This window comes from Cupressus sempervirens, chromosome 7 (genome assembly GCF_028749045.1).
Source record: "Cupressus sempervirens isolate cs-2001-9-10 chromosome 7, ASM2874904v1, whole genome shotgun sequence".
In the NCBI taxonomy this organism is placed as follows: domain Eukaryota; kingdom Viridiplantae; phylum Streptophyta; class Pinopsida; order Cupressales; family Cupressaceae; genus Cupressus; species Cupressus sempervirens.
Window position 1 is genome coordinate 651,069,204 of NC_143124.1, and position 25,604 is coordinate 651,094,807.

General features: G+C 36.4%; 1 protein-coding gene across 1 annotated transcript in view; it reads right to left on the reverse strand.

Moving 5' to 3' along the window:
- Nucleotides 1–17,552: 17,552 nt before the first annotated feature.
- Nucleotides 17,553–25,604, reverse strand: part of CTEXP (kinase family with ARM repeat domain-containing protein) — a 191,363-nt gene continuing 183,311 nt past the window's right edge. The window contains exons 20-21 of the mRNA XM_089792423.1: nt 18,425–18,673; nt 17,553–18,333 (exon numbers count right to left, since the gene is read on the reverse strand). Of these exons, the coding sequence (XP_089648549.1) occupies nt 17,960–18,333; nt 18,425–18,673 (623 nt within the window). The 3' untranslated portion in view covers nt 17,553–17,959. The remainder of the gene's footprint in view (nt 18,334–18,424; nt 18,674–25,604) is intronic.

Genomic DNA, 25,604 nt, shown 5'->3' on the forward strand with positions numbered 1-25,604 from the left:
TTCAACCTCTTCAAGAACTTTTTTCTATCATCTTTTCAGATATCAAAGTATCGATACTTCCACTATTCACAATAACCTTACAGCACTTGCCTCCTGATTTGCATATAGTCCAAAAAAATATTCTTCTTTGAGTGGGTTCAACTTCCTTCTTGTTCTGCTCCATCAGAACTCTCTTAAGCATAACAGATTCTCCAATCATAGGTACTACCATGCTCTCATCTAATGCTCTATATGTCTAACCCCCCATGTGCGACAAAGCTCTTTCTACCCATTCTTTCCCTAGATCCTTTTAGACATTCAAAATCTCTATATCCATTATCACCACATTTGAAGCATCTATCCAAGAAGTCCTTATGAAGTTTCTTCTTGGTGTATTATGATCAGGTTCTTTTTCTTAGTTAGGTCTATTTTCATCCTCATTTGTTTGCTTCTCCTTGTTTCCATTCATCTACCTCTATCTTACCCTTAGGGTAAATCTTCTATCTTCTCTTCACTTTATCTTTTCTCTAAGTCCATATTGATAAGCATTCTCCATTATATAAATCCTCAACATACTCATCTCATCCTAGATATTCAACCTAAGACCATTGATATATCTAGCCACATTCTCCCTAGATATCTCTCAAAGTCTTGATATGATTGTCATTTTGTAAAAATCCTTATTATATTCTTTCACACTCATGTCTTGCTTTAAGTTCTACAACTACTTGATCAATTCCAACTCAGTGTTCAGGATTGAATTTAGCCTTTAACATTGCAACCATCTTTTTACATCTTGTGATTTTCATGCATCAATTTTCCTCTCTATCTTTCTACATTTCTTTCCACCAAAAGGAAGTATCAATTTTCAAATTGGTTTGTGCCAACCTATCCCTCTATGGATCTCTAATATCCTCAAACTCAAAGTATACTTCTAGCTCTTACTATCCAATCTATCAAATCCTTGGAGTGCAATGAGCCAAGAAAGTTTAAACCCTTCAATCTATGACTTTAGTTGAGTTGTGCAATAGCCCTCAACAATCCATCTTCTCACTCATTTGTTGATCATTTGGTACCTACATTTTCCAATAACTATGTAGCTTCCTCATACTCTTTGTCTATCATTGGATTTCTCTGCAACCCAACCAATGCATTTTTGATGTCATTCCTCAACTCATTTCTAAAGTCGTTCATCATTTGATCTATCAAATCCTTAGGATCCAATGAGCCAAAAAAAGTTTTAAACCCTATATGCTATAACTTGTGTTGACTTGTGCAATAGCCCTTGACAATCTCACTTCTTTCTTGTCTATTGATAATTTCATACCTGCAATTTCCAATTCCTATGTAGCTTCCTCATATTCTGTCTATCCCAAGATTCCTCTCCAATCCAATCAATGCATTTTTTTATCACATTCCTCATCTCATTTCTAAAGTCCTCCATCATTTGATCAAACCTTCTAGGGTTCTTTCTTCTTGGTGGCATCTCTCTCAATCCTTGGTGCAACAACGTCAACCTTGATGATCTAATTACAAGGTTCAAATTGTCTCATTTGATGATTTATTGGACACACTTGTTCTATGCCTCTAACTCTTCGATTGATTCACCCTCAAGATGCCTTCAACAACTCATTCAAGGTTCTCAACCAGCAATAAATCCTCTTTGATCCCCTTGGTCTACAATTGTGTGTCAAATCCTCACTCTGCCACCCCACAACAAACTCATCAAGGGCTTCACAAGCTCAAGACATGAACATTGGCCTTTCTTTGATACCATTTGATGTAGGAGCATCCTTGTACAATTACAGTAGGGCTTGCTTGGTTGTTGGAATTAGTGATGTCAAAATTGTCCAAATCCAAAATTTGAACAATTCTAGAATTTGAAATCCGGATTGTAGTTTTTGAAATATAGTTTGGTATCGTTTGGTTCACCAAGAATTCATAATGACAACAAACATTTCCTAAGTGTGGTTGCACATTTGTGGAATTGGAACACCACTAGAATAAACATATTTTAAAGTTTTATTCTTTTTACATGAATGACATACATACATACATACATACATACATACATACATATATATATGTATACATATATATATACATATACATACATATATATGTATACATATATATGTATATATATATATATATAGATATGTGTGTGTGTGTGTGTGTGTATCTATATATATGTATGTATATGTATCTATGTAGATACATATATACAATATGTATATACATATACATATGTATATGTATATACATATACATATGTATATGTATATACATATGTGTATATGTATATACATATTTACATATGTGTATACATATACGTATATATGTATATATGTATATACATATGTATATACGTACATATACGTATATATATATGTATATACGTATGTATATATGTATATAAACATATATATATGTATATACATATCTATATACATATGTATGTATATATATATATATATATGTGTGTGTGTGTGTGTGTGTGTGTGTGTGTGTGCGTGATTTTAGATGTGATTTAAATGTGACATCATCAACCGACATAAAATATCTACAATCATTATTTCGCTACAATACAAGGAAGCGTCTATGCAGCTGACCAAAGTCTCGGCAAAAATCTTTTTTTTTTTCATTTAATAATTATTTCTAAAACTATTTAACAATTATTTTTGCATTTATATGTTATTAAAAAAATGATAACAAATTGGCCACAATACAATTGTGATTCTCTGAAAATGGAGATTTACCGAACCATCAAGTAATTGTTGCGACCGTTTCAAAAGTGGTACCCTATGATTAAGGAAGATCAAAATTGCACATGTCATTTTGTTGGCCAACAGACCTAGGGGAGAGGACCTAATGCTTGAGCACGTTCCAATGGTTGTGATGGGAGTTGTTAACTTAACACCCATACTTGTTTTAATATCCAACATTTTTGACAAGATTGTACTAATAGTTGTGCTTTTAAAGGTGTTTGTGCCGATGATAATTACCCATAAGTGAATGAAAAGTGTCCCTTTTCCCAAAAAAACACCAATAGTGTGATGCCACATCAGCTGCACAAGTATGGGGGTCTCCAAAGCACTATGATTGGTCTCACTTTTTTGGGAGTTGTTTTGGACACTTTGGCAAAAAACATGTTGATGTGGCATCATATTTGATGATGTGGATCTGAAACCTTAGTTATAAGTAGGGGACTTGCCAAGTAAGCTACTATCAAAAAATGGGAGTGATTTGAAATTTCCACATAGGATTTTGAGAAGCACAAAGTTAGAGTGCTCAACTACTAGGTCCTCTCCCCTATGTCATTTCAAAACAACAATCTCATGCCACAACTTTTGAAATGGCATCCCTGTTGGAAAGTGACATGGCCTTCGATTGTCATTGTGCCCTGTGACTTCTACTAAATGGGACTCTCTACCATTTGACTTGGACGCTGGCAATGACCTGTGTTGGCTCCTGATTTAACAAAAAAATTTTAAAAAACCAAGAAACTAGACCAATACATCTAAGGCTAGCAAATTCCTCTGATGGATGCACTTGACTACAAATCTTGGGCCAACTATAAGGCTAGACGCTTCTACTACTTCAAGGTCTACAAAATCTAGGCGACTGTACCTCAAATTCACTTATATGGTACTAGTGCTAAAACATACACTTGAATCTATTAACAATAGATGAAACCCTTATATCTTATGATACTTATACAATAACACAGGAATGAAATAGCTACAAATCATAACCTATGAACCCATAAGCTAAGTAAGGGTTAATTCCTTTCAGCCCACTACAAAACATGAAAAACTGAACTGATTTGATTAAAATGATTTGTGCAAATGACCATCTCAACTTGCATCTGATTTAGTGATTAGTGCCTTATCCATTGCAACATAGAGTCACTACCAGTAGGATGACCTAACTTGATTGCCTTATAATTAATTTTATCAACTTAAATCCCCAAACTCCATTCTTACTAGCATCCCCTCCACACACCTAGAAACCCTATCAAATCATTGAAGCATTTACTTAACTCCTTGAATTAAAAGCAACAACAGATCTGACACACAACTTATCCAAGCCGTCTTAAATTAATTGAACCTTATTCATTCAATCACAAAGTTAACAACATATGAAAAATTAGGAGACAGAATAAGAGAACACAGATAATTCATTGTAAATCCCTTTTTGTATTTATCCTTATGAAGACTGAATACATGAACTGGTAACACTAAATGAAACTCAGGATATATTACATGATATATCATCAATTTGCATTATCTCAGAGAAACAATACATGAAATGAACCCAAAAACCTACACAAGAATGGATGTGTGGCCTTCATAGCTAGAGCTCTACTCAATAAATAGGAAGTAAAACCAACCAACAACCATGGTATCACAGCACTAAGAAATTTCTCCAAAACTGGAACCCTTACAACGGATGAGAAAGAGAAAGATATAGAAGAAGAATGGAATCCCAGATCTGATCTGGAAGTGACATGTGTCCACTTGAATCTCCAGTGCTCATTGTTGTAAAACCTCTCTCATCTTTCTACCCATGAGATCCGATTTGGTTTTCATTATTGTTTTGTAAAAAACTCGAAATATCTCTTCCTTAATGATGAAAACCCTTCTATTAATAAAATATTTAAAAGCATCATGAAATGCAAATGATACCTTGGTTCAGCTGATTCGGAGATGACAAAACTCACCCATAACTGTATTTTACTGCCTTTTACATTCACTTAGTTTACCATTTCACTAGGAATCAGATTTGAACTGCCTCAACTAAATTAAACTAAAAATTGGGCACCTAAGACAAATCCTTGCATAACTCTAACTAGTGACCTCCTGTGCAAAAATTGATTGCAAAAATGGATAGTTCATCTCTTGCCAATTCCAACGATATATTACATTGCATATTTTGGATAAAAATCATGCCTCTGGTGCTGATTTGAAATTTTAGGCCTCGGGCCCTAAACAGTCATTTAAATGAAAAATTTAAAAGATCATATAGTTAAAACTATATAATATATCAATTTCATTTAAATCTTTCATCATCTGAACATTGAATATATTTGAACTTTTAATTGGTATTCATTTTCCCCTTATCTTCCAATCCTGCGATGCCACTTGTTGAGTTCTAATTTGACCATCACCATTTGGTCAGGCCCCACATCTTCCTCTCAACATTTGAAATTTCATCATGCGATATTACGAGCTTACAATTATACGAAAATGTGTATCATCTTACCTTTAAATTTTAACATTCCTGATCTTATGATAAGCTCCTCATTTCGTAGCATTGCAATACCTTGCATTTAACTCTACGATCTTACGAAATTTCGTAATATCACAAACCTTTGACCTCGAGCTCCCGACCTCACGATGACCTCCTAAGTGATGGCATGTGGCACATTTCCACTTGCTAGTTGACCCAAGTGGGCCCCACATTTTCTCATGCCATATTTGAATATTTTGATTTTGTGATCTTACGATAATACGATGAAATCGTAATATCTTAAGCTTTATGCTTCTCATTCTCAATCTTATGGCAAGCTCCTCTTTACATAGCATCGCAATTCAAATTTTAAGCCTCTCCAACCGTACGACATTCTCATCGACGTAGCATCTTACATCTTTCTTTTGGGCCTCCTGATCACATGACGGATCGTAGCATTGGAGCACATTGAAATTCACTTCTTGATCACACAACCTCATCATAATATCGGAGCTCTTGAAACTGCAATTCCCGACTACACGATTGCCTCTCGAAGCTGCCACGTGGGACCATTTGTTTGGGTGTGATTAATCAAAATTTTGCATTATCTTTTCCTCCAACTGACCCCACACGGCGGGCTCGTCGTTACATATCATACCTTATTTCTTATCTCCCTGATGACACGACCACTCTGTAATATCGAAGTCCCAATCTCACAATTGCCTCTTAGTCTTTGATCCTCTGGCACTAGCGTGCAGTCGTAACATCTTAATATTTGAAATTTGACCTCCTCGATCATACAAGATCCTCGTAAGATCGTAGCCCTCATAACATCGTTGATCATTATCCTTGCCTCCTCAATCACATGCCAATGAGACCATTGTAGCATCCTAGGGCTCTGACCTCCGGCTTCCAACCTCATGATGACCCTTTCAGACGTGCCACATGTCATTCTTTAGTTTGTGCCGACTATCAAAATATCTTCTTTGTCCTTCGATCATACAACAAACTCTAGTTGATGCCCTGATTGGTTGAATTTTGCCTCGTCATCTAACACCTTAGCTTGCCACATCACTGCCACATCATCTGGTCACCGTCTCACATGGTTATTGTTCTAGCATCTTTGTTTTAGCGACATGGTGACCATCATCTGATGTACCACGTATCGTCATCCTATCCCTCATTGAAATCCAACTCAATCCACCTTACTGCCACGTACTGCCACTTGTCACTCTTTGATTCGTCGTCAAGTTCCACGTCATCAATCTTTGGGCCACATCATCACTAATGTCATTCAAAATATACTTAAAGGTCATGATGTTGGCTGGGACCCACTAAGAAAATCTTGCATTGCCTTTTAAAAGCCGCACATCTTCAAGGCACTTTAAAAGTGTGTGCTCTTGTATTTAAAAATATAGAATCCACCCAACACGGGCTATGTGAGATTAACATTTTTTCATTATCTTCCCCTTTCTTGCGCTAGCTCGATAGGCACAGTCTCCTTCTCTTACTAGCCGACTTCTTCATGTATATATGTTTTTGGTCCTTCATATCACCTACATCTAATGTAGGACTGACTTCACTGGGACCTAGATCAAGATTCAAGGGTTCATCTTCTTCATTTTCTGGAACATTAGAAGCTTCCTCCTCACTAACCCTTCAGCAGGAAACTTTTGATTTCACCCATTATAAACTCTAAATTTTTTCATCACTATTGATTTTCTCAGAAGCTCTACCATTGCCCATTCAATTGTTGTTGATGTTGTGTTTGTAGACATTCATAAGAGCTAGATTTCAAAATTTCTTCAACTTGTGACTCAAAACGAGCACGCAATTTTGAGTCCCAACAACCTGCAAGCACCTACATGATATTTTTGGCAGCAACCCCCAATTTGATTACAATTGCCCCATTTTCATTGACCAACATGAACCACTCTGAATTAAATAGTGTCCCTCTCAACCCTAAGTGCGAACCCCATGAAAACATTGTAGTCTCCAAACATAGGACATTGTTTGCCCCATGTAAATGACAATGACCACACACAATATCATCATAGATGTCCAACAACGCCATTGAAATGTTGGCCTTGTAGCATGTTGCCCCCACATTCCATTAACACGCGGATTTGAAAAAACTTACATTTCATTTTATTCTACAATGCTCATTTTCATGGAATTGGAATTAGAATGGGAATTTGTCTAATTCCACCTTTTTAGATGGAAGATTGAATTCTAATTTTGGGGAGTAAATTGGGGATGCCAAATCCAAATTCCAATTCTGATTTAGCACATCCAAACTGCAGATTACTAATCTTCTAGAACTGGTGATGCCAACTACTATCCAAATCTCGCAACCAAATAGGCCCTTAAGGCTTGAGAATGGTCAATTAAATGTTGACAATTACAAGATACTTAAATAAACAAGTTTCAAGAAAACAACCTACACCTACAAACTTAGTTGCTTCCTATAAAAAAGAGTTTCAATATTACTAAAAAAGAGGCTTTGAATGTCAATCTCTTATAGCTCCTAATAATCTTTAAAAAAAAACTGAAAAAAAACATCATTCAAGTTTCAAAATGCATCCAAGATATTGAAGGTTGAAAAACATCAATTATGAAATTGCACATAAAATTAAATTTCCTTTGCTATGTCTAAGTACATGTTAAAAGGTACACTTCACAGAGATATATACCATTAATATAATTATGTGTTGACATACAAACCCGAGAGCACTTATATTGATATGTTTTAAGTTTGTCTACAAGTTCAATAGGAAAAATCACTCTTAATTACACATTTGCTCCTATTAACAAGTTACAATGATTAAAGAAACCAAACAAAGGACTCTATAAGCCCCAAACAATTTTTCAAGAGGCATCAACACACAACTAAAAAGGCCAATAGAGGATATGCTTGCCACTAATCATATTTACCTTAATCAAGTACTATGGATTTCTATACTATTTTTGTCAACACTCGATCTATAGAGAAAGTACATAGAGATCCATGGCTACACCACCAAGGCCACATTCATGCACCCACAACAATCTCTCATGCGATACACTAAAACCCATAGATGCTCTATCTCAAGACTCGTCAAAGGATTTCATATGGTATCACATCAACCATTGGCCATAACACCAAACTTTACAAGGACTAGTATCCCAAATAAATATATTGTGATTTTATTCATGAATAAGAAAACATAACTATATTCAAAGCAAATGAGCAAACACTTAGCCCGTCATATTTCAAACACGTCACATTCTAAAAAAAAGATTCAATATAATAAATAAGAGGAATGCCTTCCCTTCTTTAAAGAATGACCATGTGAAAAAGAGCCACCTCAAATTCTCCCAAGCCTCTAAACAAAATCCTCAAAATCCTCGTAACACATTGCAAGCCTCAAACCAATAAATATAAGGAATCTATTATTGAAACACCAACAAAAGTTCCACAAACTTCATGAATTTATTCATGATGGCTGAGAAAATTTCCTTCTATAAGAGATATACACACAACCCCACAAGAACCCACAAATGAAATAATGTTCAAATATTTTTTTTACCTTCAAATTTCTTTTTATTGTTCCTCTTTTTTTTTTTTCCTCCCACTTGTCCATTTGCAAAATGTAATAGTGAAGTAACATAATGTATTCCTTTCACATAAAGAAGAAATGATAACTTTAAACAAAAAAAAAAAAAACTATTAACTCAACTAAAACCCAACAAATGAACTTAAAATTCAATAAAATAAATAATTAAAAAAGTTCATTTTCCAATTTACAAGCTAAAAAATCAAATAAAAATGCAAAAGTGGCTTAAAATACATAATTCACTCAACGAGTATTAAATGAAAAAGTATACATAATTTTGAAATCCTCCGAGAATAAGCAAATGCTACTCGATATGGGTCAAAGAGCACATTTACAAAAGTCATAGAAAATGGATTAACGTGCAAAAGAGGCCTCAAGCTTTAGTCATGGAGATGCCAACACTCACTCATACGAAAGAGGCCTCAAGCTTCCAAACAATGAAGTGAGATGATAGTTATGTCAATGAGAAACTCTTACACATATTTCATTTATCATATGTCTATACAAGTCTTGCCTACTCAAAACACATATCAAAATCAATAGAAAAGATCAAAATCACTACATAATGTATAATATCCCGGACAAGATATTTACTGGATTCTCTTTAAAATAAAATAACCAGAACTAAAATCTTGTAAATGCATTTGAACACAAATGAAAACAGTACAATAACTGGCAATTGTTTAACCAACTTCTTCTTATATTCAAACTGAGTCATAGGCAAATGGAATACAATGCGATGTTTGAACCAGAAAAAAGCTCTTCACCAATTAATAAACAGTTCTTTACAGCGTAATATATTTAGAATTCCAAGCATAGGCAGATGTAATATGAACAGCAATAAGGAACCAGTATTTCTCACATAAGTCTATTTGCTTCAGAATGATATTAAAGATTCAAGCATAAAAATGTATTACAAATTAGCAGTAGTCCTTCAACACTTCAAAATATGTTATTGTATTTTAAAGCAGCAATTCAATAACCAATACACATAAACCAATCCTAAATATAGAGTTAACAGTCGGATTGGAATGATAGGATAAGAACCTGTAAGCGCAATTGAAACACTCGAAGTGATGTTTTCCAAGACAATGGGTTTGCGTCCACTGCCTGCTAGCACGAGGGGCTACGTCCTCCAACTAGCTGAAAGCGAGACTCTTGTAAGAGAGAAGACTAGACTAAATAATAAATCAAGCATAAGAAAGGATAGAGCCTCATCTCCTTTTATTCTCGCAATGATGACCCTTCAACTTCTTTTCTGGGTTTTGTCTTATCTTTCCATGTCCTCTTTTGCCCACTTGGAATATTAATTTGAGTTTTAATTAATGACGTTTCAGCTCTCATAGTCAATTTAATATTATAGTGATGACCCCCTTTAATATTTCTAATGTCCCCAGAAAAGGGACATTACATAATGTGATAGACAAATAATCATATATAATCTACAAAACAACCTTCATATTTAGTCTCTTAAACAATATGTAATGTTCCCCTTATATAATAACTCATTAATCAAACTATTGTTAATGGGTCGATTGATTTATTATATCTCGGACCAATTTTTGTTTTGAATTACGAAGTTTGTGTCGCCATCGGCTATCTTTGTACACCATCGGAAAGTTTTCCCCGATAGGTATTTAAGCATGGCTTGTAAGTTGTAATTAGGTATGCTTTTGGATTATTTCTATGTATTGTGAATTCTTGTTGGAGTTTTCTGTCGTTCACCATTTCGGAAGTGAAAGACCTTCCCTATTTGGTTTTGTCCAGTTTCAGTGGGATTCAATCCTCACCATATTTCATCGCTCGTAACACTTTGCTCGGGTCTGGCAAATCAGAGCACCATCATTTTGCGAATTGGATAAATAATTTGTCTAATTCTACTCTCTTGTGATCAATCTCTAACAAATGTTTGTATTCTCTGGCATTATTGGTGTATCATCCCTACTCTTCGTCATCTGCATTGCTATACATTATCAACTCTGTCCCTCATACAACCACCAAACATACAACCTCCCCTAGCTGCCCATCATCCAACTACTTACCATACAGCCTTAAACCATCGTACGACCTTGTCTCCACTTCCCCATACGGCTTGCAGTTATCCACCATGTGGCTTGTCCCTATTTGCCACCGTACGGCCTATAGGTATCTATCGTACAACCACCTTGTTTGTTGTCGTACGACCTCCATATCTCTTCTTCAATCAACTCCATGCGGCCCACAAGTCATTGTCTACTGTACATTGCTTGTCTCACACACAAAGAGGTCAAGAACATCACAGTGGTGTCAAAGCTTTGATCCTGCTAGCTTGTGGACAGTGAATGAGAGTTTATAGCCGAAAGAGAAGAAGAACCCATTTAGTCCATTTCGTTAATAGAATGGTTGTCAAACTGAAACCCACAACTATCGAACTCGTGACACTACTGAGAGAACTTGCTAGGAATCAAGCACAAAGGAATGATACTCAGTGACTCATGGAAGAGACTCTCAAGAAGTTGGCAGACAATAAAATATCCAGAGAAAAAAATGGTCACAACATGGACTTGGTGTTCCTCATCCAGCATGCTCTTGACCTTCCATGTCGTCTTTTCCTCCATGGATGGAGGCACCACATAGACAGAAACAATTGACCTTTGAAGAAATGCAAGGACAGCTGAGAGAAGATTGAAAGAATGCAAATTTGGAAAAAGATATATCCTACAAAGATTACGCAGATCTGAGAATGAGATACTTGGGAGGCAGAAGCAAAGGATATTTTAATGATGATCTCAAGATGGAGTAGAGTAAAGTAAATTTGTCTCCATTTGACGAATCTGGATCCATATCCATGCAAGTGTGGGTAATGAAGGTCGATACTTATTTCCAACTTAATCCTATGCCAGAAGAAGAAACATTTAAATTTGCAGCATTGCACTTGGAGGGAGTACTACATGAATGGTGGCATCATGACACCATCACATTGGGGCATGATCAAATAAATACTTATGTAGAATTCACTGAGAGATTAATAGATCGATTTGATGGTAAAGATTTGGAACTCAATCTCAAAGATTTGTCACAGCTGAGGCAAACTGGATCGGTCGACCAGTACATTGTGGAATTTCAGAAACTCTCTGTTTTGGTCATGGACATTTCTGAAAGAAGACGGATAGTGCTCTTCATGGACGGATTGGCAGAACCACTGAAAGGTTGGGTAAAGGGGTTCAATCCTACCACCCTGTTGGAGGCCATTAAGAAGGTACAGAGTATGACACCAATATTGGCATCGTCCTTGCAAAGTTACTCACATTCGAAGCCGTCAGTGTTTTCGAGGGACAAAGATAATAAACCTTTGCCAAAGAAGTCGTCGTTGGACAAAGCTATTAGACAGGAGCTCCAAAGGAAGAAACTATGTTTCAACTACAAAAGACCATGGGAACCTAGGTACAAATGCCTCAAAAAATAAAAAATCCACTACATTGAAGTTGTGTCCGATGATGAGGATGAATAGGAAGAAATATCCACCGAAGACAACGAACATCATGACAACACCAACATGATTAGTTTGAACTTCACAGAAAGTATTGTAGCATTGGTACGATGCGAAAGAACTATCGCTCTAGCTGGTTGCCCGAAGTGCATAGTTTTTCATGTATAGGGAACCCTTCAATGACAAAGGGTTATGGTGATGCTCGATAGCAGAGCCACTCTAAACTTCATAAACTCATCTCTAGTAAAGCGAAGAGGTCTACCTACAAAGATGCACACAAGATTCTAGGTCAAGGTTGCCAGAGGGACTCTTCTACCCTACACACACCTTGTCCCTCAACTACGTATCACAATGGTGAATCACACGGTGACCGAGGATTTCTTCATAGTGGACCTTGATGACATGAAGGTTATTTTGGGCATACAATGAATGGAGACACTTGATGAATACACCTTTGGATGGATTTCACATTTTTTGTCAATGGAAAGAGGGTTGTTCTCCACGGAATGGAAAATGAGGGTCTGAAGGAAGTTTTTGTGCATCAGATGAAACCAATTTTTTGGTGTAATGGCGTTGCTTGGGTTGCACATTGTTTTGTCTCAGCAGAACCTAGAAAAGGGCAACAGACACCTCCCCAAGGTAATGATCTCCAAAATATTTTGAGTAAATATGATAAATTTTTCATAGACATTCCTCCTGGCATAACACCTCATCAAGGGTTTGAACCTACTATCAAGTTAGAAGCAGAAGCCAAGCTGGTCATAACCATACTGTACTGCCATCCCAAGAAATTCAAAGATGAGATCAAAAAGACGATTCAGGAACTGCTAGAGAAAGGATGGATCCATCCCAATTCTAGCTCTTTTGCGTCATTAGTGGTATTGGTCAAAAAGAAGGACAGGATGATGCACATGTGTGTGGATTACCATGCGTTGAACAAAATAAAAAATAAAAAAATAGATATCCTATTCCAAGGATAGATGAGTTGTCGAATGAATTGCATGATGTAGTCTACTTTTCAAAAATAGATCTTCGTTTCAGATACCATCAGATCCGCATGAGGGAGGAAGACATGGAAAAGATGGTCTTTCGTTGTCACTACGATCATTATGAATTCCTAGTCATGTCGTTCAAATTAACAAATGCACCTGCTACATTCCAATCATGCATGAATCGCATCTTCAACAAACAATTGTGTAAGTACTTATTGGTATTTTTTGATGATCTTATTTATAACAGGACATGGGAGGAGCACCTGAAGCATTTGGATGAAGTCCTAAGGATCATGGAGGAGCATTCTTTGTTCACTAATCAATACAAGTGTGAATTTGGTGTGACAAAAATATTGTACCTAGGGCATGTTGTCAATAAATATGGAGTTCAAGTTCATCAAGAGAAGATTTAGGTTATCCTTGATTGGCCTCCCCCAAAATCACTCACAAATTTGCGAGGGTTTTTTTTGGACTATGTAGTTATTACCGGAGGTTCGTTAAAGGATTCTCTCGGCTCAACACCCTTAACATATCTGAACAGGAAGGTGTTTTCCTAGTGGAATGAAAAGGCACAACTCACTTTTGATAAGCTGAAAGAAGTAATAAGCACTAGTCTCATACTTGCATTACCTGATTTCACTCGACTGTTCATTTTGGAGTGTGACGCATCCGGAGAAGGCATTCGCACAGTATTGATGCAAGATAGACACCCCATAGCTTATGAGAGTAGGATGCTTATGCAAACAGAACACTTATATTCTATCTATGACAAAGAGATGTTGGCTATCGTACATGCACTAACCAAGTTTCGACTGTATCTAGTGGGTGCGAAGTTTGTCATTTGTATGAATCACAATAGTTTGAGATATTTTCTGGAGCAATGAGACTTGAACAAAAGGCAAAAAAAAATGGGTAAGCAAGGTTCAAGTTTTTGATTTTGACATTGAATATATGAAAGGGAAGAACAATGTGGTTGTAGATGCCTTGTCCAGGAAACCTGCCATCTGCTCACTAGACCAAATTGCAACTGACTGGAAGGCACATTTGTTGGTAGAACACATTTGCCTATAAGCTAATGGATGGCAACACCTAGGATGATCAATACAAAGTGGTGGATGACATCATCTACTATAAGAATTAGATATTTTTAGTGTTGAAATCCAAATTGAAGCAGAAAATCTTGAAGGAGGTACATGACACACCCTTGGCAGGACACTCGGGCTTCCTCAAAACTTACAAAAGTCTTTGGGAGAGGTTTTCATGGAAAGAACTCAAAGGAGACATATTGCAATATGTAAGAGAGTGTACAGTCTGGTAGCAGAACAAATCTTAATATACTCTACCTGCCAGGTTACTACAACCTCTACCAATTCCAAAACATAAGTGGGAATGTATCTCAATGGATTTCATAATGGGGCTTCCCAAGGTGAACGGTTGACAAATTGACAAAGTACGCACATTTCTTTGCCATCCCCTCAAATTTTCAAGCCGCACAAGTTGTCAATCTATTTTTTAGAGAAGTCTTTTGTCTGCACAAGTTACCCTAGATCATTGTCAATGATCGGGATGGATGATTCATCAGTATCTTTTGGACAGAACTATTTCGATTGGCAAGGACAGAATTGTCACCAAGTACTAGTTACCACCCTCAAACAGATGGACAAACAAATACTGTGAACAAGTGGCTCGAAAGTTACCTTTGAAACTATGTTTTGGCACAGCAACGAGCATGGGTCAAGTGGATACACCTAGGAGAATATTGTTACAATACCATGTATCACATGTCCATCGGGATGGCACCATTCAAAGTTCTGTAAAAGTACGAACCCCTCTCCTTCATTGACACATGTTGGGAGACAATCACACACCAAGGGCAAGGGACTAGCTTCATGAGGGGCAGGACATCTTATGATACCTGAAGGACAATTTACAATGGGAATGGAATCAATAGAAGATGTGCACCGACATACACAAAATGGAGAGTTTCAAAGTAGGAGACCTGGTTTATCTCAGGCTCCAATCATATTGACAATCCTCATTAAAGGAAAAGGGAAAAGAAAAATTGAAGCCACGATTTTATGGCCCTTATCATGTAGTTCATCGCATTGGTGAAGTCGCATACGAGCTAGAACTTCCGAAGGGGAGTCGTATTCATAACGTCTTTCATGTTTCATGCCTGAAGGTTGTACGGCAGAACGTCATGGTAGCCACATACCTTCCACCGCTCAATGAAGAAGGCAAGCTCATTCTTGAACCAACCGAGATCATCGAAGTACGCGAGAAGGCTCTACGAAATTGCACAATGAAGGAATATTTGGTGCATTGGAAACAATTGTTGTTGGATGATGCGACGAAGGGCAAGCACATCCTTTAGTAGTCGACATTGCATTTTCTTGAGGACAAGCAAAATTTGGGATGGGAGAACTGTAATGTTCCCGTTATAAAATATATCATTAATCGAACTATTGTTAATGAGCCGATTGATTTATTATATCTCAGACCCATTTTTGTTTTGAATTTTGAAGTTTGTGTCGTTGTCAACTATCTTTGTACACCCTCAGAAAGTTTTCCCCAACAGGTATTTAAGCACAGTTTGTAGGTTGTCATTAGGTATGCTTCTGGATTATTTCTATGTATTGTGAATTCCTGTTGGAGTTCTTTGTCATTCACCATTTCGAAAGTGAAAGACCTTCCCTATTTGGTTTTGTCCAGTTTCGGTGGGATTCAACTCTCACCCTATTCCGCCGCGTGTAACAGTTCACTCGGATCTGGCAAATCAGAGCACCATCATTTTGCAAATTGGATAAATAACTTGTTTAATTGGTTCTGCTCTCTCTTTTGTTCAATCTTTGGCAAACGTTTGTGTTCTCTGGCATTATTGGTCTATCATCCCTACTCTCCGTCATCTACATTGATATACATTATCAGCTATGTCCCTCATCTGCACAGCCATCGTTCACCATTTCGGAAGTGAAAGACCTTCCCTATTTGATTTTGTCCAATTTCGATGGGATTCAACTCACCCTATTCCGCCGCCTGTAACAATTCGCTCAGCTCTAGCAAATCAGAGCACCATCATTTTGCAAATTGGATAAATAACTTGTTTAATTGGTTCTACTCTCTCTTTTGTTCAATCTTTGGCAAACGTTTGTGTTCTCTGGCATTATTGGTCTATCATCCCTACTCTTTGTCATCTACATTGCTATACATTATCAGCTATGTCCCTCATCCACACAGTCACCAAATGTACGGCCTCCCATAGCTGCGCATCATCCAACTACTTACCATACAGCTTTAAACCACCATACGACCTTGTCTCCACTTCCCTGTATAGTTTGCAGTTATCCACCGTACAACTTGTCCCTGTTTGCCACCGTATGACTTGTACGTGTCTACCGTACGGCCACCCTGTCTACCATCGTACGACCTGTTGATGTCTACTGTGCGACCACTCTGTCTGCTACTGTACAACTTGTAGGTATCTACCGTACGACCACCCTGTTTGTTGTCGTACAACCTCCATATCTCTTCTTCAATCAACTTTGTACATCCCACAAATCATTGTCTACTTTACATTGCTTGTCTTGCACACAAAGGTCAGGAGCGTCACACAATATACAAATGATATTCTAATTAAATTTATATATTTAAAAAATATTTTATCCCGTATAATAATTCATAAAAAATACTAAAACAAATATATAAAAATAAAAACAAAACATAAAATCATATACAATTATATTGCTTCTATTAAAATTTCTTTCATTTCCACCTTACTTTTAATTTAAAAAGTTTCAACTTTTCTAAATTTTAGTTCATCATACAATTATAAGGTGTTATGTATGTAAAATTAGCTTTCAATTTTAATATGATTTAAATTCCATTACCTTCAAAGATACATTTATTTAGTTACAAGTGGAGCCCTTACCTTTGTATGGGATCATTTCGTTCACTACTAGTCAATTCAACCAATATAACACTCTGCAAAATTAAAATAGAGTTATCCACGTATCATTACATCATTCGCAATGCATAATTTTTCAATTGCAGTTTTATAAATCATAACTAAACTGAACGCAAAGGAAGAGCTAATTCTTACAAATATTTCTTTTTTCCTCATATAATTTCTAATTATGGCAATTTAACTTCCTAAACTTATAAGGTAACTAAGCAACAGTTAAACAGAGGCAAAAACAATCAGGGTTCCCCAAATGTTTACAGCCGTCTCAAGTTATCACATATCAGGTAACAAGGGAATGAATGCATATTTGTTGTGAATTGGTGTGCCAAGGAATTCAGTATTTCGTTATAGCATATATATATGCTTACATCAAGATGATGTTTAATCTTCTGAGCACAAAAATTTCATAGATGTTTCATTTACAAACTTCCAAAGCAAATAGGACTAAATTTGATGATACAACATAACATTGAGGCATGCTCAGACATTTCTCGCTCAGAGCAAAAAGTACTACTAGTATACACTCGAAAATATAAGAACCACCAATCCACTACATAGGTAGAGATACAAGAAGACGATTATGCATCATGGAAGCCAATAACCACAGTTTTATTGAACATACAAGCAGATCAATAAATTCATGTCTACTGTTTGTAAAGAATGTTGCACATTTTTCTGAAAATTTGTGAAAGGAATCATGAGGAGAGCATCAAAGCTAATATTTCTATGCTCAAAGATCAGTATTGCGATTTAACCGCTGTGCACCCAGTTTCATGGGAGTAGCCTTAGTGCCACGCCCTCTACCAGATCCGGAGGTATGAAGATTTGTTGAATTGGCTCTATTTCCGGCCTCAGATCCTGGTCTCGAACGTGAAGTAGTGGTTGAAGATAGAGGCCTTACTGAAGTAGATGGTGGAGGAGCAGCAATTGCAGCCCAAGGATCATCTTCATCATTGCGGGAGCTTGCTGAAGTTGCAGCAAGAGATTTGACCTTGGTTGTGGGTGGTGGTGCAGCTATTGCAGCCCAGGGATCTTCATCATCACTTACCTTGTTCACATCTTTTGCTGGTCTGCTCAGTTGTTTTGAAGGCAAACTGTTTGCACCTACAGAACATAAAAGATTAAAGTTAACATGGGAAAAATGGTTGCATTTAAGTTATGCCACAGCTTTAAACATAGTATTCGAGTATTTTACCTTGCAATCTACTGTTTACCATGGGCCTTTGCTGTGCAGCGTGTATATTTGCAAGAGCAGGAGCTGGTTTTTTCTCCTCTATAACTTCTATATCATCCCACCCATCCTTGTCACTTTCCTCCTCTTGCCTTCCATTTTCATCGATATCTCCCCACCCATCTGTGGAAGTCGGAGATGATGGAGTAGGATGGTCAACATGATTGGCTATAGATGGATGATGCGTTCCTTGAGTTTCTGAAACATTTGAAGCTGCAGATAGAGAATCACATGTATTATAAGCAGATAAATAACAGTGGATAGATGAAGAATATAACGCTATTGAAGACTTCAGACAAAATACAAGTGATAGATGATTTTAAGAGATTGAGTTTTTCACAGATCAGTTTGCATTCCTGAAATTGAAAGGGTTCCAAAGCAGAGCCCAAGACTTCATTGAAATGGACAAAATATATATTCACTCAAAACATCAGTACATATAAATATAATATTAATAAAACTCCTCTAATGATCAATGTCCATGACACTCACTAATAAAGATTTCCAAATACAATGTGACAACTAAACTTGCAGAATGCTCCAAGTCTTAAAACAAGCTCATATCTCTAGTCGTACCATTGCTTCTAATTTTCTTAATTTTGGCATGCTATTTCTATTTACAATTTAAAATGGTTTAAAAACAAAATATGTTCACATTCTTATAATTAGCACAATATATTGATTGCAAAAAGAATTAAAGAATTTAAAAGACAAAAATAGTTAAAGAGGGCTCTTTCATAACTTCAAGAACATAATCCAACTTCTCAAGTGCCAACTTGATTACTAAATCATTTGACAATACATGACGACCCTTTGATGAAATTCAGTCCCTTAACTGTTAGGCAGTATAGTCAATAAAAATATATATTTTATAAAATCCCACCACTGCAAAATAATGTAACAACCAGTTATAATCTCATAATCTCATTTCTGAGAGCTACCAAGCTTCCAGATTTTGACTAGTATAGCCTATATTTAAAATAACCCCAGATTTTCTGAAATTTTAAATGTTGTTCCAATATGGAGCAAATATATTACTTCTAAGTTGTTACCATACTATTTACGAACTTCAGGATATTATAAATCATGGTGATTTTGAGAAGCCCTTATCCAAACTCAGAATATTGTATTGTTACAATTTATTGCTCATTCTGTTATCATGTTTGTTATATTATTAGAAACATCATCCATAAATATTTGCCAATATATTGAATTTAACACTCCCTGAATATTTTGAGTATTAGTAGCGGAAGTCTTGAAAAATAATAAAATTGTGATGCCTGCCAATTAGTGACTGTTCAAGTATGCCAGGGATCCAATCTGAATAAGGTCTCGAGTTTCTTTCCAATCATAGGCATGTATTTAAAGGAAAATATTTGTCCATTAAATTATGTTTTTTCAAAACCTGCAATTTATTCACAAGGAATTTGACTAGGCCAGTTTTCAATTAAACACTCGTTTTTTCAGTCTGCGCCTCATTCCTACTGTGCAAAATTAGACTTTAGCAAAACAATATTACTCAAGATTGGAATTGACTAATGTTGGATCAATTTGGGAATGCTCAGCCTTCAGCCCCCCAGTGAATATATACTTCGTTGAGTCATTTTCAGTCAAGCAGTGCCATGGAGGTTCGCTCAGGAAATCCTCTGAATCCAGTTTCTATTCATTCCAGACCTTGATTCATGGTCAAGTTCATGTAATAACCCTACCAGTTATAGCTTAATCAAACACTAATTTTTCTACCAATTAGTCCACTAATCAGTTGCTAGACTTTTTGTCAAACAATTTGCAAGGAAGCTCAATTACCATGGAAAGGAATCCAAATGTCTGCTCATTTGCAATTTCCACAGTTACCACACTTAAGCGTTTAATTAATTACGACATAAATCTCCATGTTGATGGTCAACCAATTCAGATTACAAGATAAGATATGCAGATTAATTGCTATGCCATTGAGACTGCAATTTTAACAATCACCTATTCCAGAATTTATTGCAAATTTGTTTCTCTTCCAAACTAATTATGAAAACTCCACATGCACACCAATTCTTTTGAACCTGGAGATCACTACTTACAACTTACAGCAGTGGTGAATATTGGCTTCACCCAGTGCCAAATAACAATAGCAGCTCAAACAATTTGGTAGTTGCTGCTAGGTCTTTCACAGCGAAATTCTTTTGTGGAGGCTGCTACAGGTCCATCCACAACAGAATTTACTGATGGCAAGCTTCCAAACTCACGTCCTCCTGTGTCAATAATCTTCAGCAAGCAAAACGGAATTGCTGGTGTTTACACAGCAGTAAATAATCATCTTAGAATACTTCAGCAGCTTATAAACCACCTCCAGGTTCACAATAAATCAACACCAATCCAACTGTAAATTGTTCCTCAAAAATGAACCTTTCCCCATGCCAATGATATGATGAATGGACGTTTTCCAATGCAACAGAACCTCACACTAAATCAAGGAAATGGGATGTCAAACCCCAGTAAAGATAAACGCCCAGATGCAGATATGGATATTACCAATTCCCAGCATAGTAATGGTCTTCCAAGTAACAGCGAGAACAGTAAAGTTAGACTCCTAAATTAATTCACAAGTCTCTAACTCCAAAACTACTATACCTTAGCAGTAGGATGGAAACATAATCAGCTTCAGGTACCTCAAATCAAATGCTTATACATCAAGCAAGGACATAAAATCATCAGAATCAGAAATGTCACCAAGACAACAAAGAAGATAATATTCAATCAGATGCCTTTCCTGTCAAATGGCCTCATATTTATAAACTCCAAATGTCACAAGTTTCCCAAATGAAATTCACTTAAGAAGCTTCCTCCACACAACATTAAAATATAATAAAGTGTCATTATGATATAATTTATTAATTGCATTTGGCTCCGAAAATGGCATTTTCCACCATAACATAATACTCCGACACACAAGGCCACTTTCTTGTGCCCACAATTTAAGACTTTTCAACCTAGTTCCAACGAGCAATGATACTAAGATGACCAACATTAAACTCCAACAAAAATAGCAACCTCAACATATTTAGATGAACAATAATAATAATTCACCCGTCTTGTGAAAACAATTGAAGAAGCATCAAAATTGAAATCTAAATACACCAGAGTGATCCTAATGAAGATAGATGATGAATGAACCTAATGGGTGACTTATTATAAATAGACGCTCCCTCCAAAATTATTGGAGCCCAAACTAGAATCCGGAAATAAAAACTGAGAGCATCACTCAACTCCTCGAACTCAACTGAGCTCACTAGAACCAACAGTTTGACCATCAAACAGAGCCAAAACACACCATAGGCTACTGGAAAGCCTATAACCCCACAACCGAGACCCTCAAATCCCACTATCACCTCACAATGGTCGCAATGGTGAACTGACCAAGCTAACTGCAGGTAACTGCTAAAAATGAGGACATTATAGTCCTTCCTCCCTAAGATTGCTTGTCCCCAAGCAATCTCAGAGCAAACTGTACATCACAATCCACCTGGATCCTAATGGTAGAACTGCGTATTATCCCTATTGTGTACAAGCAACTCTTGTAGCACCAACACCCAAATTTCAGACATCAACATCAAAATCATCTGAAAATTAACTCTAGGCAAAGATGATAGCAACAACTCATCGGAACTCAACCCCATCGAACTACCAACTCTGTCCACACCTGAGTCCCCACCAAACTAACACTCACGCCCAACTGCGTTGTGGAGATGATAACGACCATAAGTACCTGAATCACTATCATCAACTCCAAGCTTAAATAAATTGTCCTAGATGTGTGGATACTACCAATGGTCTAACTTACAACTATCGATTCCATTTGCAAAAGATGGTGCTAACCCATCCCATAATGGATGGTATGAAACTGGAGCCAACCCACACTGACGTGAAACCAAATCCTCTATCTGTCAATCAATCAAAAGAGAAGTGATGAGCAATCCTCACAATGTTATGCCAATAAAAACTCACAATCTCTATCAAGGGCTCATTAATATCAAACTAGGAATCTGGAGACGAATCTAATCTCCGACTCCAAACTACTGGTCGGGCATGATCCTGGTCACTCCTCTTAGCAAACCCAACCACGAAATCCTTGTAAGGAAGCATGGTAAACATAATCTCTACAACCTTCCCCACCAACCTTTGAATAGCACAAGAACCTCGGATGAGAGTACCCTCAGACACTTTGTATGTACTGTGAATCCTCTCGTACATCTGAACTCTCCAGAAGACACTCCATGAAAGACTCTGTGGAGTAGAAATTATGTGGAAGCATCAACTTGCTCCCTTGCTAACCACAATTGATCCCCCTAAAAACGTGACACAACAAGAATCACACTGCAGTCCTCAAGTGATGCTCTCACCTTTTCCATGCCTAGTGCACCCATATCCTAGGCGGGTGTGACTACCACATCATCATAGCCCTCATCCCTAACCGTGGAAGCAAACTCACCACCAACCATAATATGCAACTGAATAGGAACTGGGGTTGGTGTCGACTGTACTTGCTCCAACTCCATGGTAATGTCATCCAACTCCAACTATGACTCTTGAAGAGCCAACTAAGTGCACTGAAGAGAGTCCGCAGTCACCTCAAGCTCCTAGGTGAGCTCATCCACCTCCTCTTTCCCCTAACAATGTCTCATAACAAGTGCTACCCCACTCTAGAAGGTAATCCTTGTCAGCAACTAATTGAGAGTAACTATGCTTCCAGATCCTAACAGCCTCTCGAAGTGCATGAACCTCTATTAGGGAAAGACTACTATCATCATGTTCATCTGACATAGCACCCCAACAAGATGTAGCTAGCATCTGACGGAGTCTAATATTGTGTCATTATTTACTTATCTATTTTTATAATTTAATATATTTATTTATTAAATTATATTTTATTATTTTTCATTCATTAATAATATTATATATATACATAATTTTTCTTATTATATTAATAATATAAATAATTTGATAATAATTTTTTATCTATTCATTAATTTTATTTGTATTAGAGTGCCTTTGTACATGTTTCAATGCATCTGTCTATGTTGTGACACGTTTGTCTATGTTTTGACGCCTTTGCATGTGTTTTAGCACCTCAACACTATACACTAGCAGCTCCGTTTAGAATGGCAAAATAAAAAGGTTTTCTGCCTAGTTTCACGGGTAGACCCTATGGGATGATGAAATATGGTAGTACCATTGCCCTAAACCTCCCCAAAACCACAAATGACATTCCATGAGTGGCTTTGGAACTCTTGTATGATGCTTTTACATATTAAGTTGCATGTTTTGGGAGCCTTCGATAGTAATGTTTTTCTTCCCCATTTGATCATTCTTCATAGCACCGGTTGATGATGTAATGAGTAACTAGAGATCTATAAGCACTATGTTCAGTATCTTCTTATTTTTCATATGATGTATTATATTAACAAAAAAGTCTATGTTAGCATGAGTATTGACATTGTAGTCCAAGGGCTCCTTGACAAGGCATTACAATATACATGGAATAAAACTCTTCAATTAGGAGTGATTAAATCTCCTACCTATTTCCTAACATTTCAAAAATCAAATGAATCTTTATGTTAACTAAATGGGTTAAGTCTAGCTCTGTTAGTTACACGGATGTCAAGACCATTGCCACATTACTTTTTCATTGCAGTTTTTGTTTCCATGCACAACTCATGTGAATTTTAGGCCATTGTTGTCAAGATAATTATTAGTTGTTGTTGAGGGATCACCAAATGGTCGACGGTTGCAGATCTTTAGCACTTTTATATAGCATTGTAATTGCCTTGGGGTGATATCTGTATGGTAGCTATATTGTTATGGAACTGCTGTTGTGACTATCATGAAGATACATTGTAATTATATGATCAATGAATACATATGTATGAGTTCTCTAAACAATGTGCATATGCATACTTTTATAATTTACTTGCATTTTGTTATGTTTTGAATATTACCTCAAGGGACAAACATTTGGCACCATTGCCAAAACAAATCTAGAATGAACTAGCTTAGGGGCAGTAGATGTATGACATGGCAAGAACCCTATTATGGGTCCACCAGCAAGTGAAGAAGTCACCAATAACAAAGAATTTGAAGGGGAATGAGCATTAACGAAGCATTGTGAAAATGTATTTAAGGCATCCATTGCGACTTACGTCCAAATGGCAGAACGAGAAGAAGCTCTCCAGAGTGTGGTTTGGGATACACTTGGGGTAAGTCCAGTAGTGGATTGTCTTATGTGCCACTTACCAAAGCTTTTAGCACAACACTTCATTGCTCTCCGCAACCTGCGAGAAGAGGAAAACTATAATGTACTCTAATAGGACTTGGTTAAATACTTCCGCATTAAGCTTCTTATAGACTTATTTCATCTATTCCATCATGTCTTATTGGTGTATAATGTTCCTTATATACTTTGTTATAAGAAAAGGTGTCTTTCAGTTAATTATTATTATTTATTAATATTATGATTATGATTATGTTCTTAAGATTCATTAATATTAAAATTAATATTATTATATATGTAATTATGTATACTTATTTTGATTTATAATAATATTTAATTATTATTTAATTTATATTCATTTATTAATATTATTATTATTATTATATAATATATTGGGTAAAATTATACGATATGAAGTTATAATATAATAATCATATCCTTATTTATATTAATCATCCATTTATATTTTTATTATATAAATCTTATTTCAGCAGGGACATTACAGTCTTCCACTCTCAAATTTTGCTTGTCCTCAAGCAAAAAAAGATATATTCACACTCTTCATGTAGAGCATATAATTGAATGCAAGCAAGCATAAGGGATTCCAAGTGTATGCATGTAAACACGAAGTAAACATGTAAGTACACGAAAACATGAAGTAGACACATGAATGCATGAAGATGCAAATTAGACGCATGATGCATGAAAATGCAAAGTAGACACAAAGTAGACACACAAATGCATGAAGACACGAAGTAGAGACATATAATGCATAATGCCTTATAATTGTAATTTGCAATGAGCTAGAGTCAAGAAAACGGTTTACAAAATTTACCTCTTCAATAGAATCCTACAAGAAGCGATCACTAGTACATACATGTA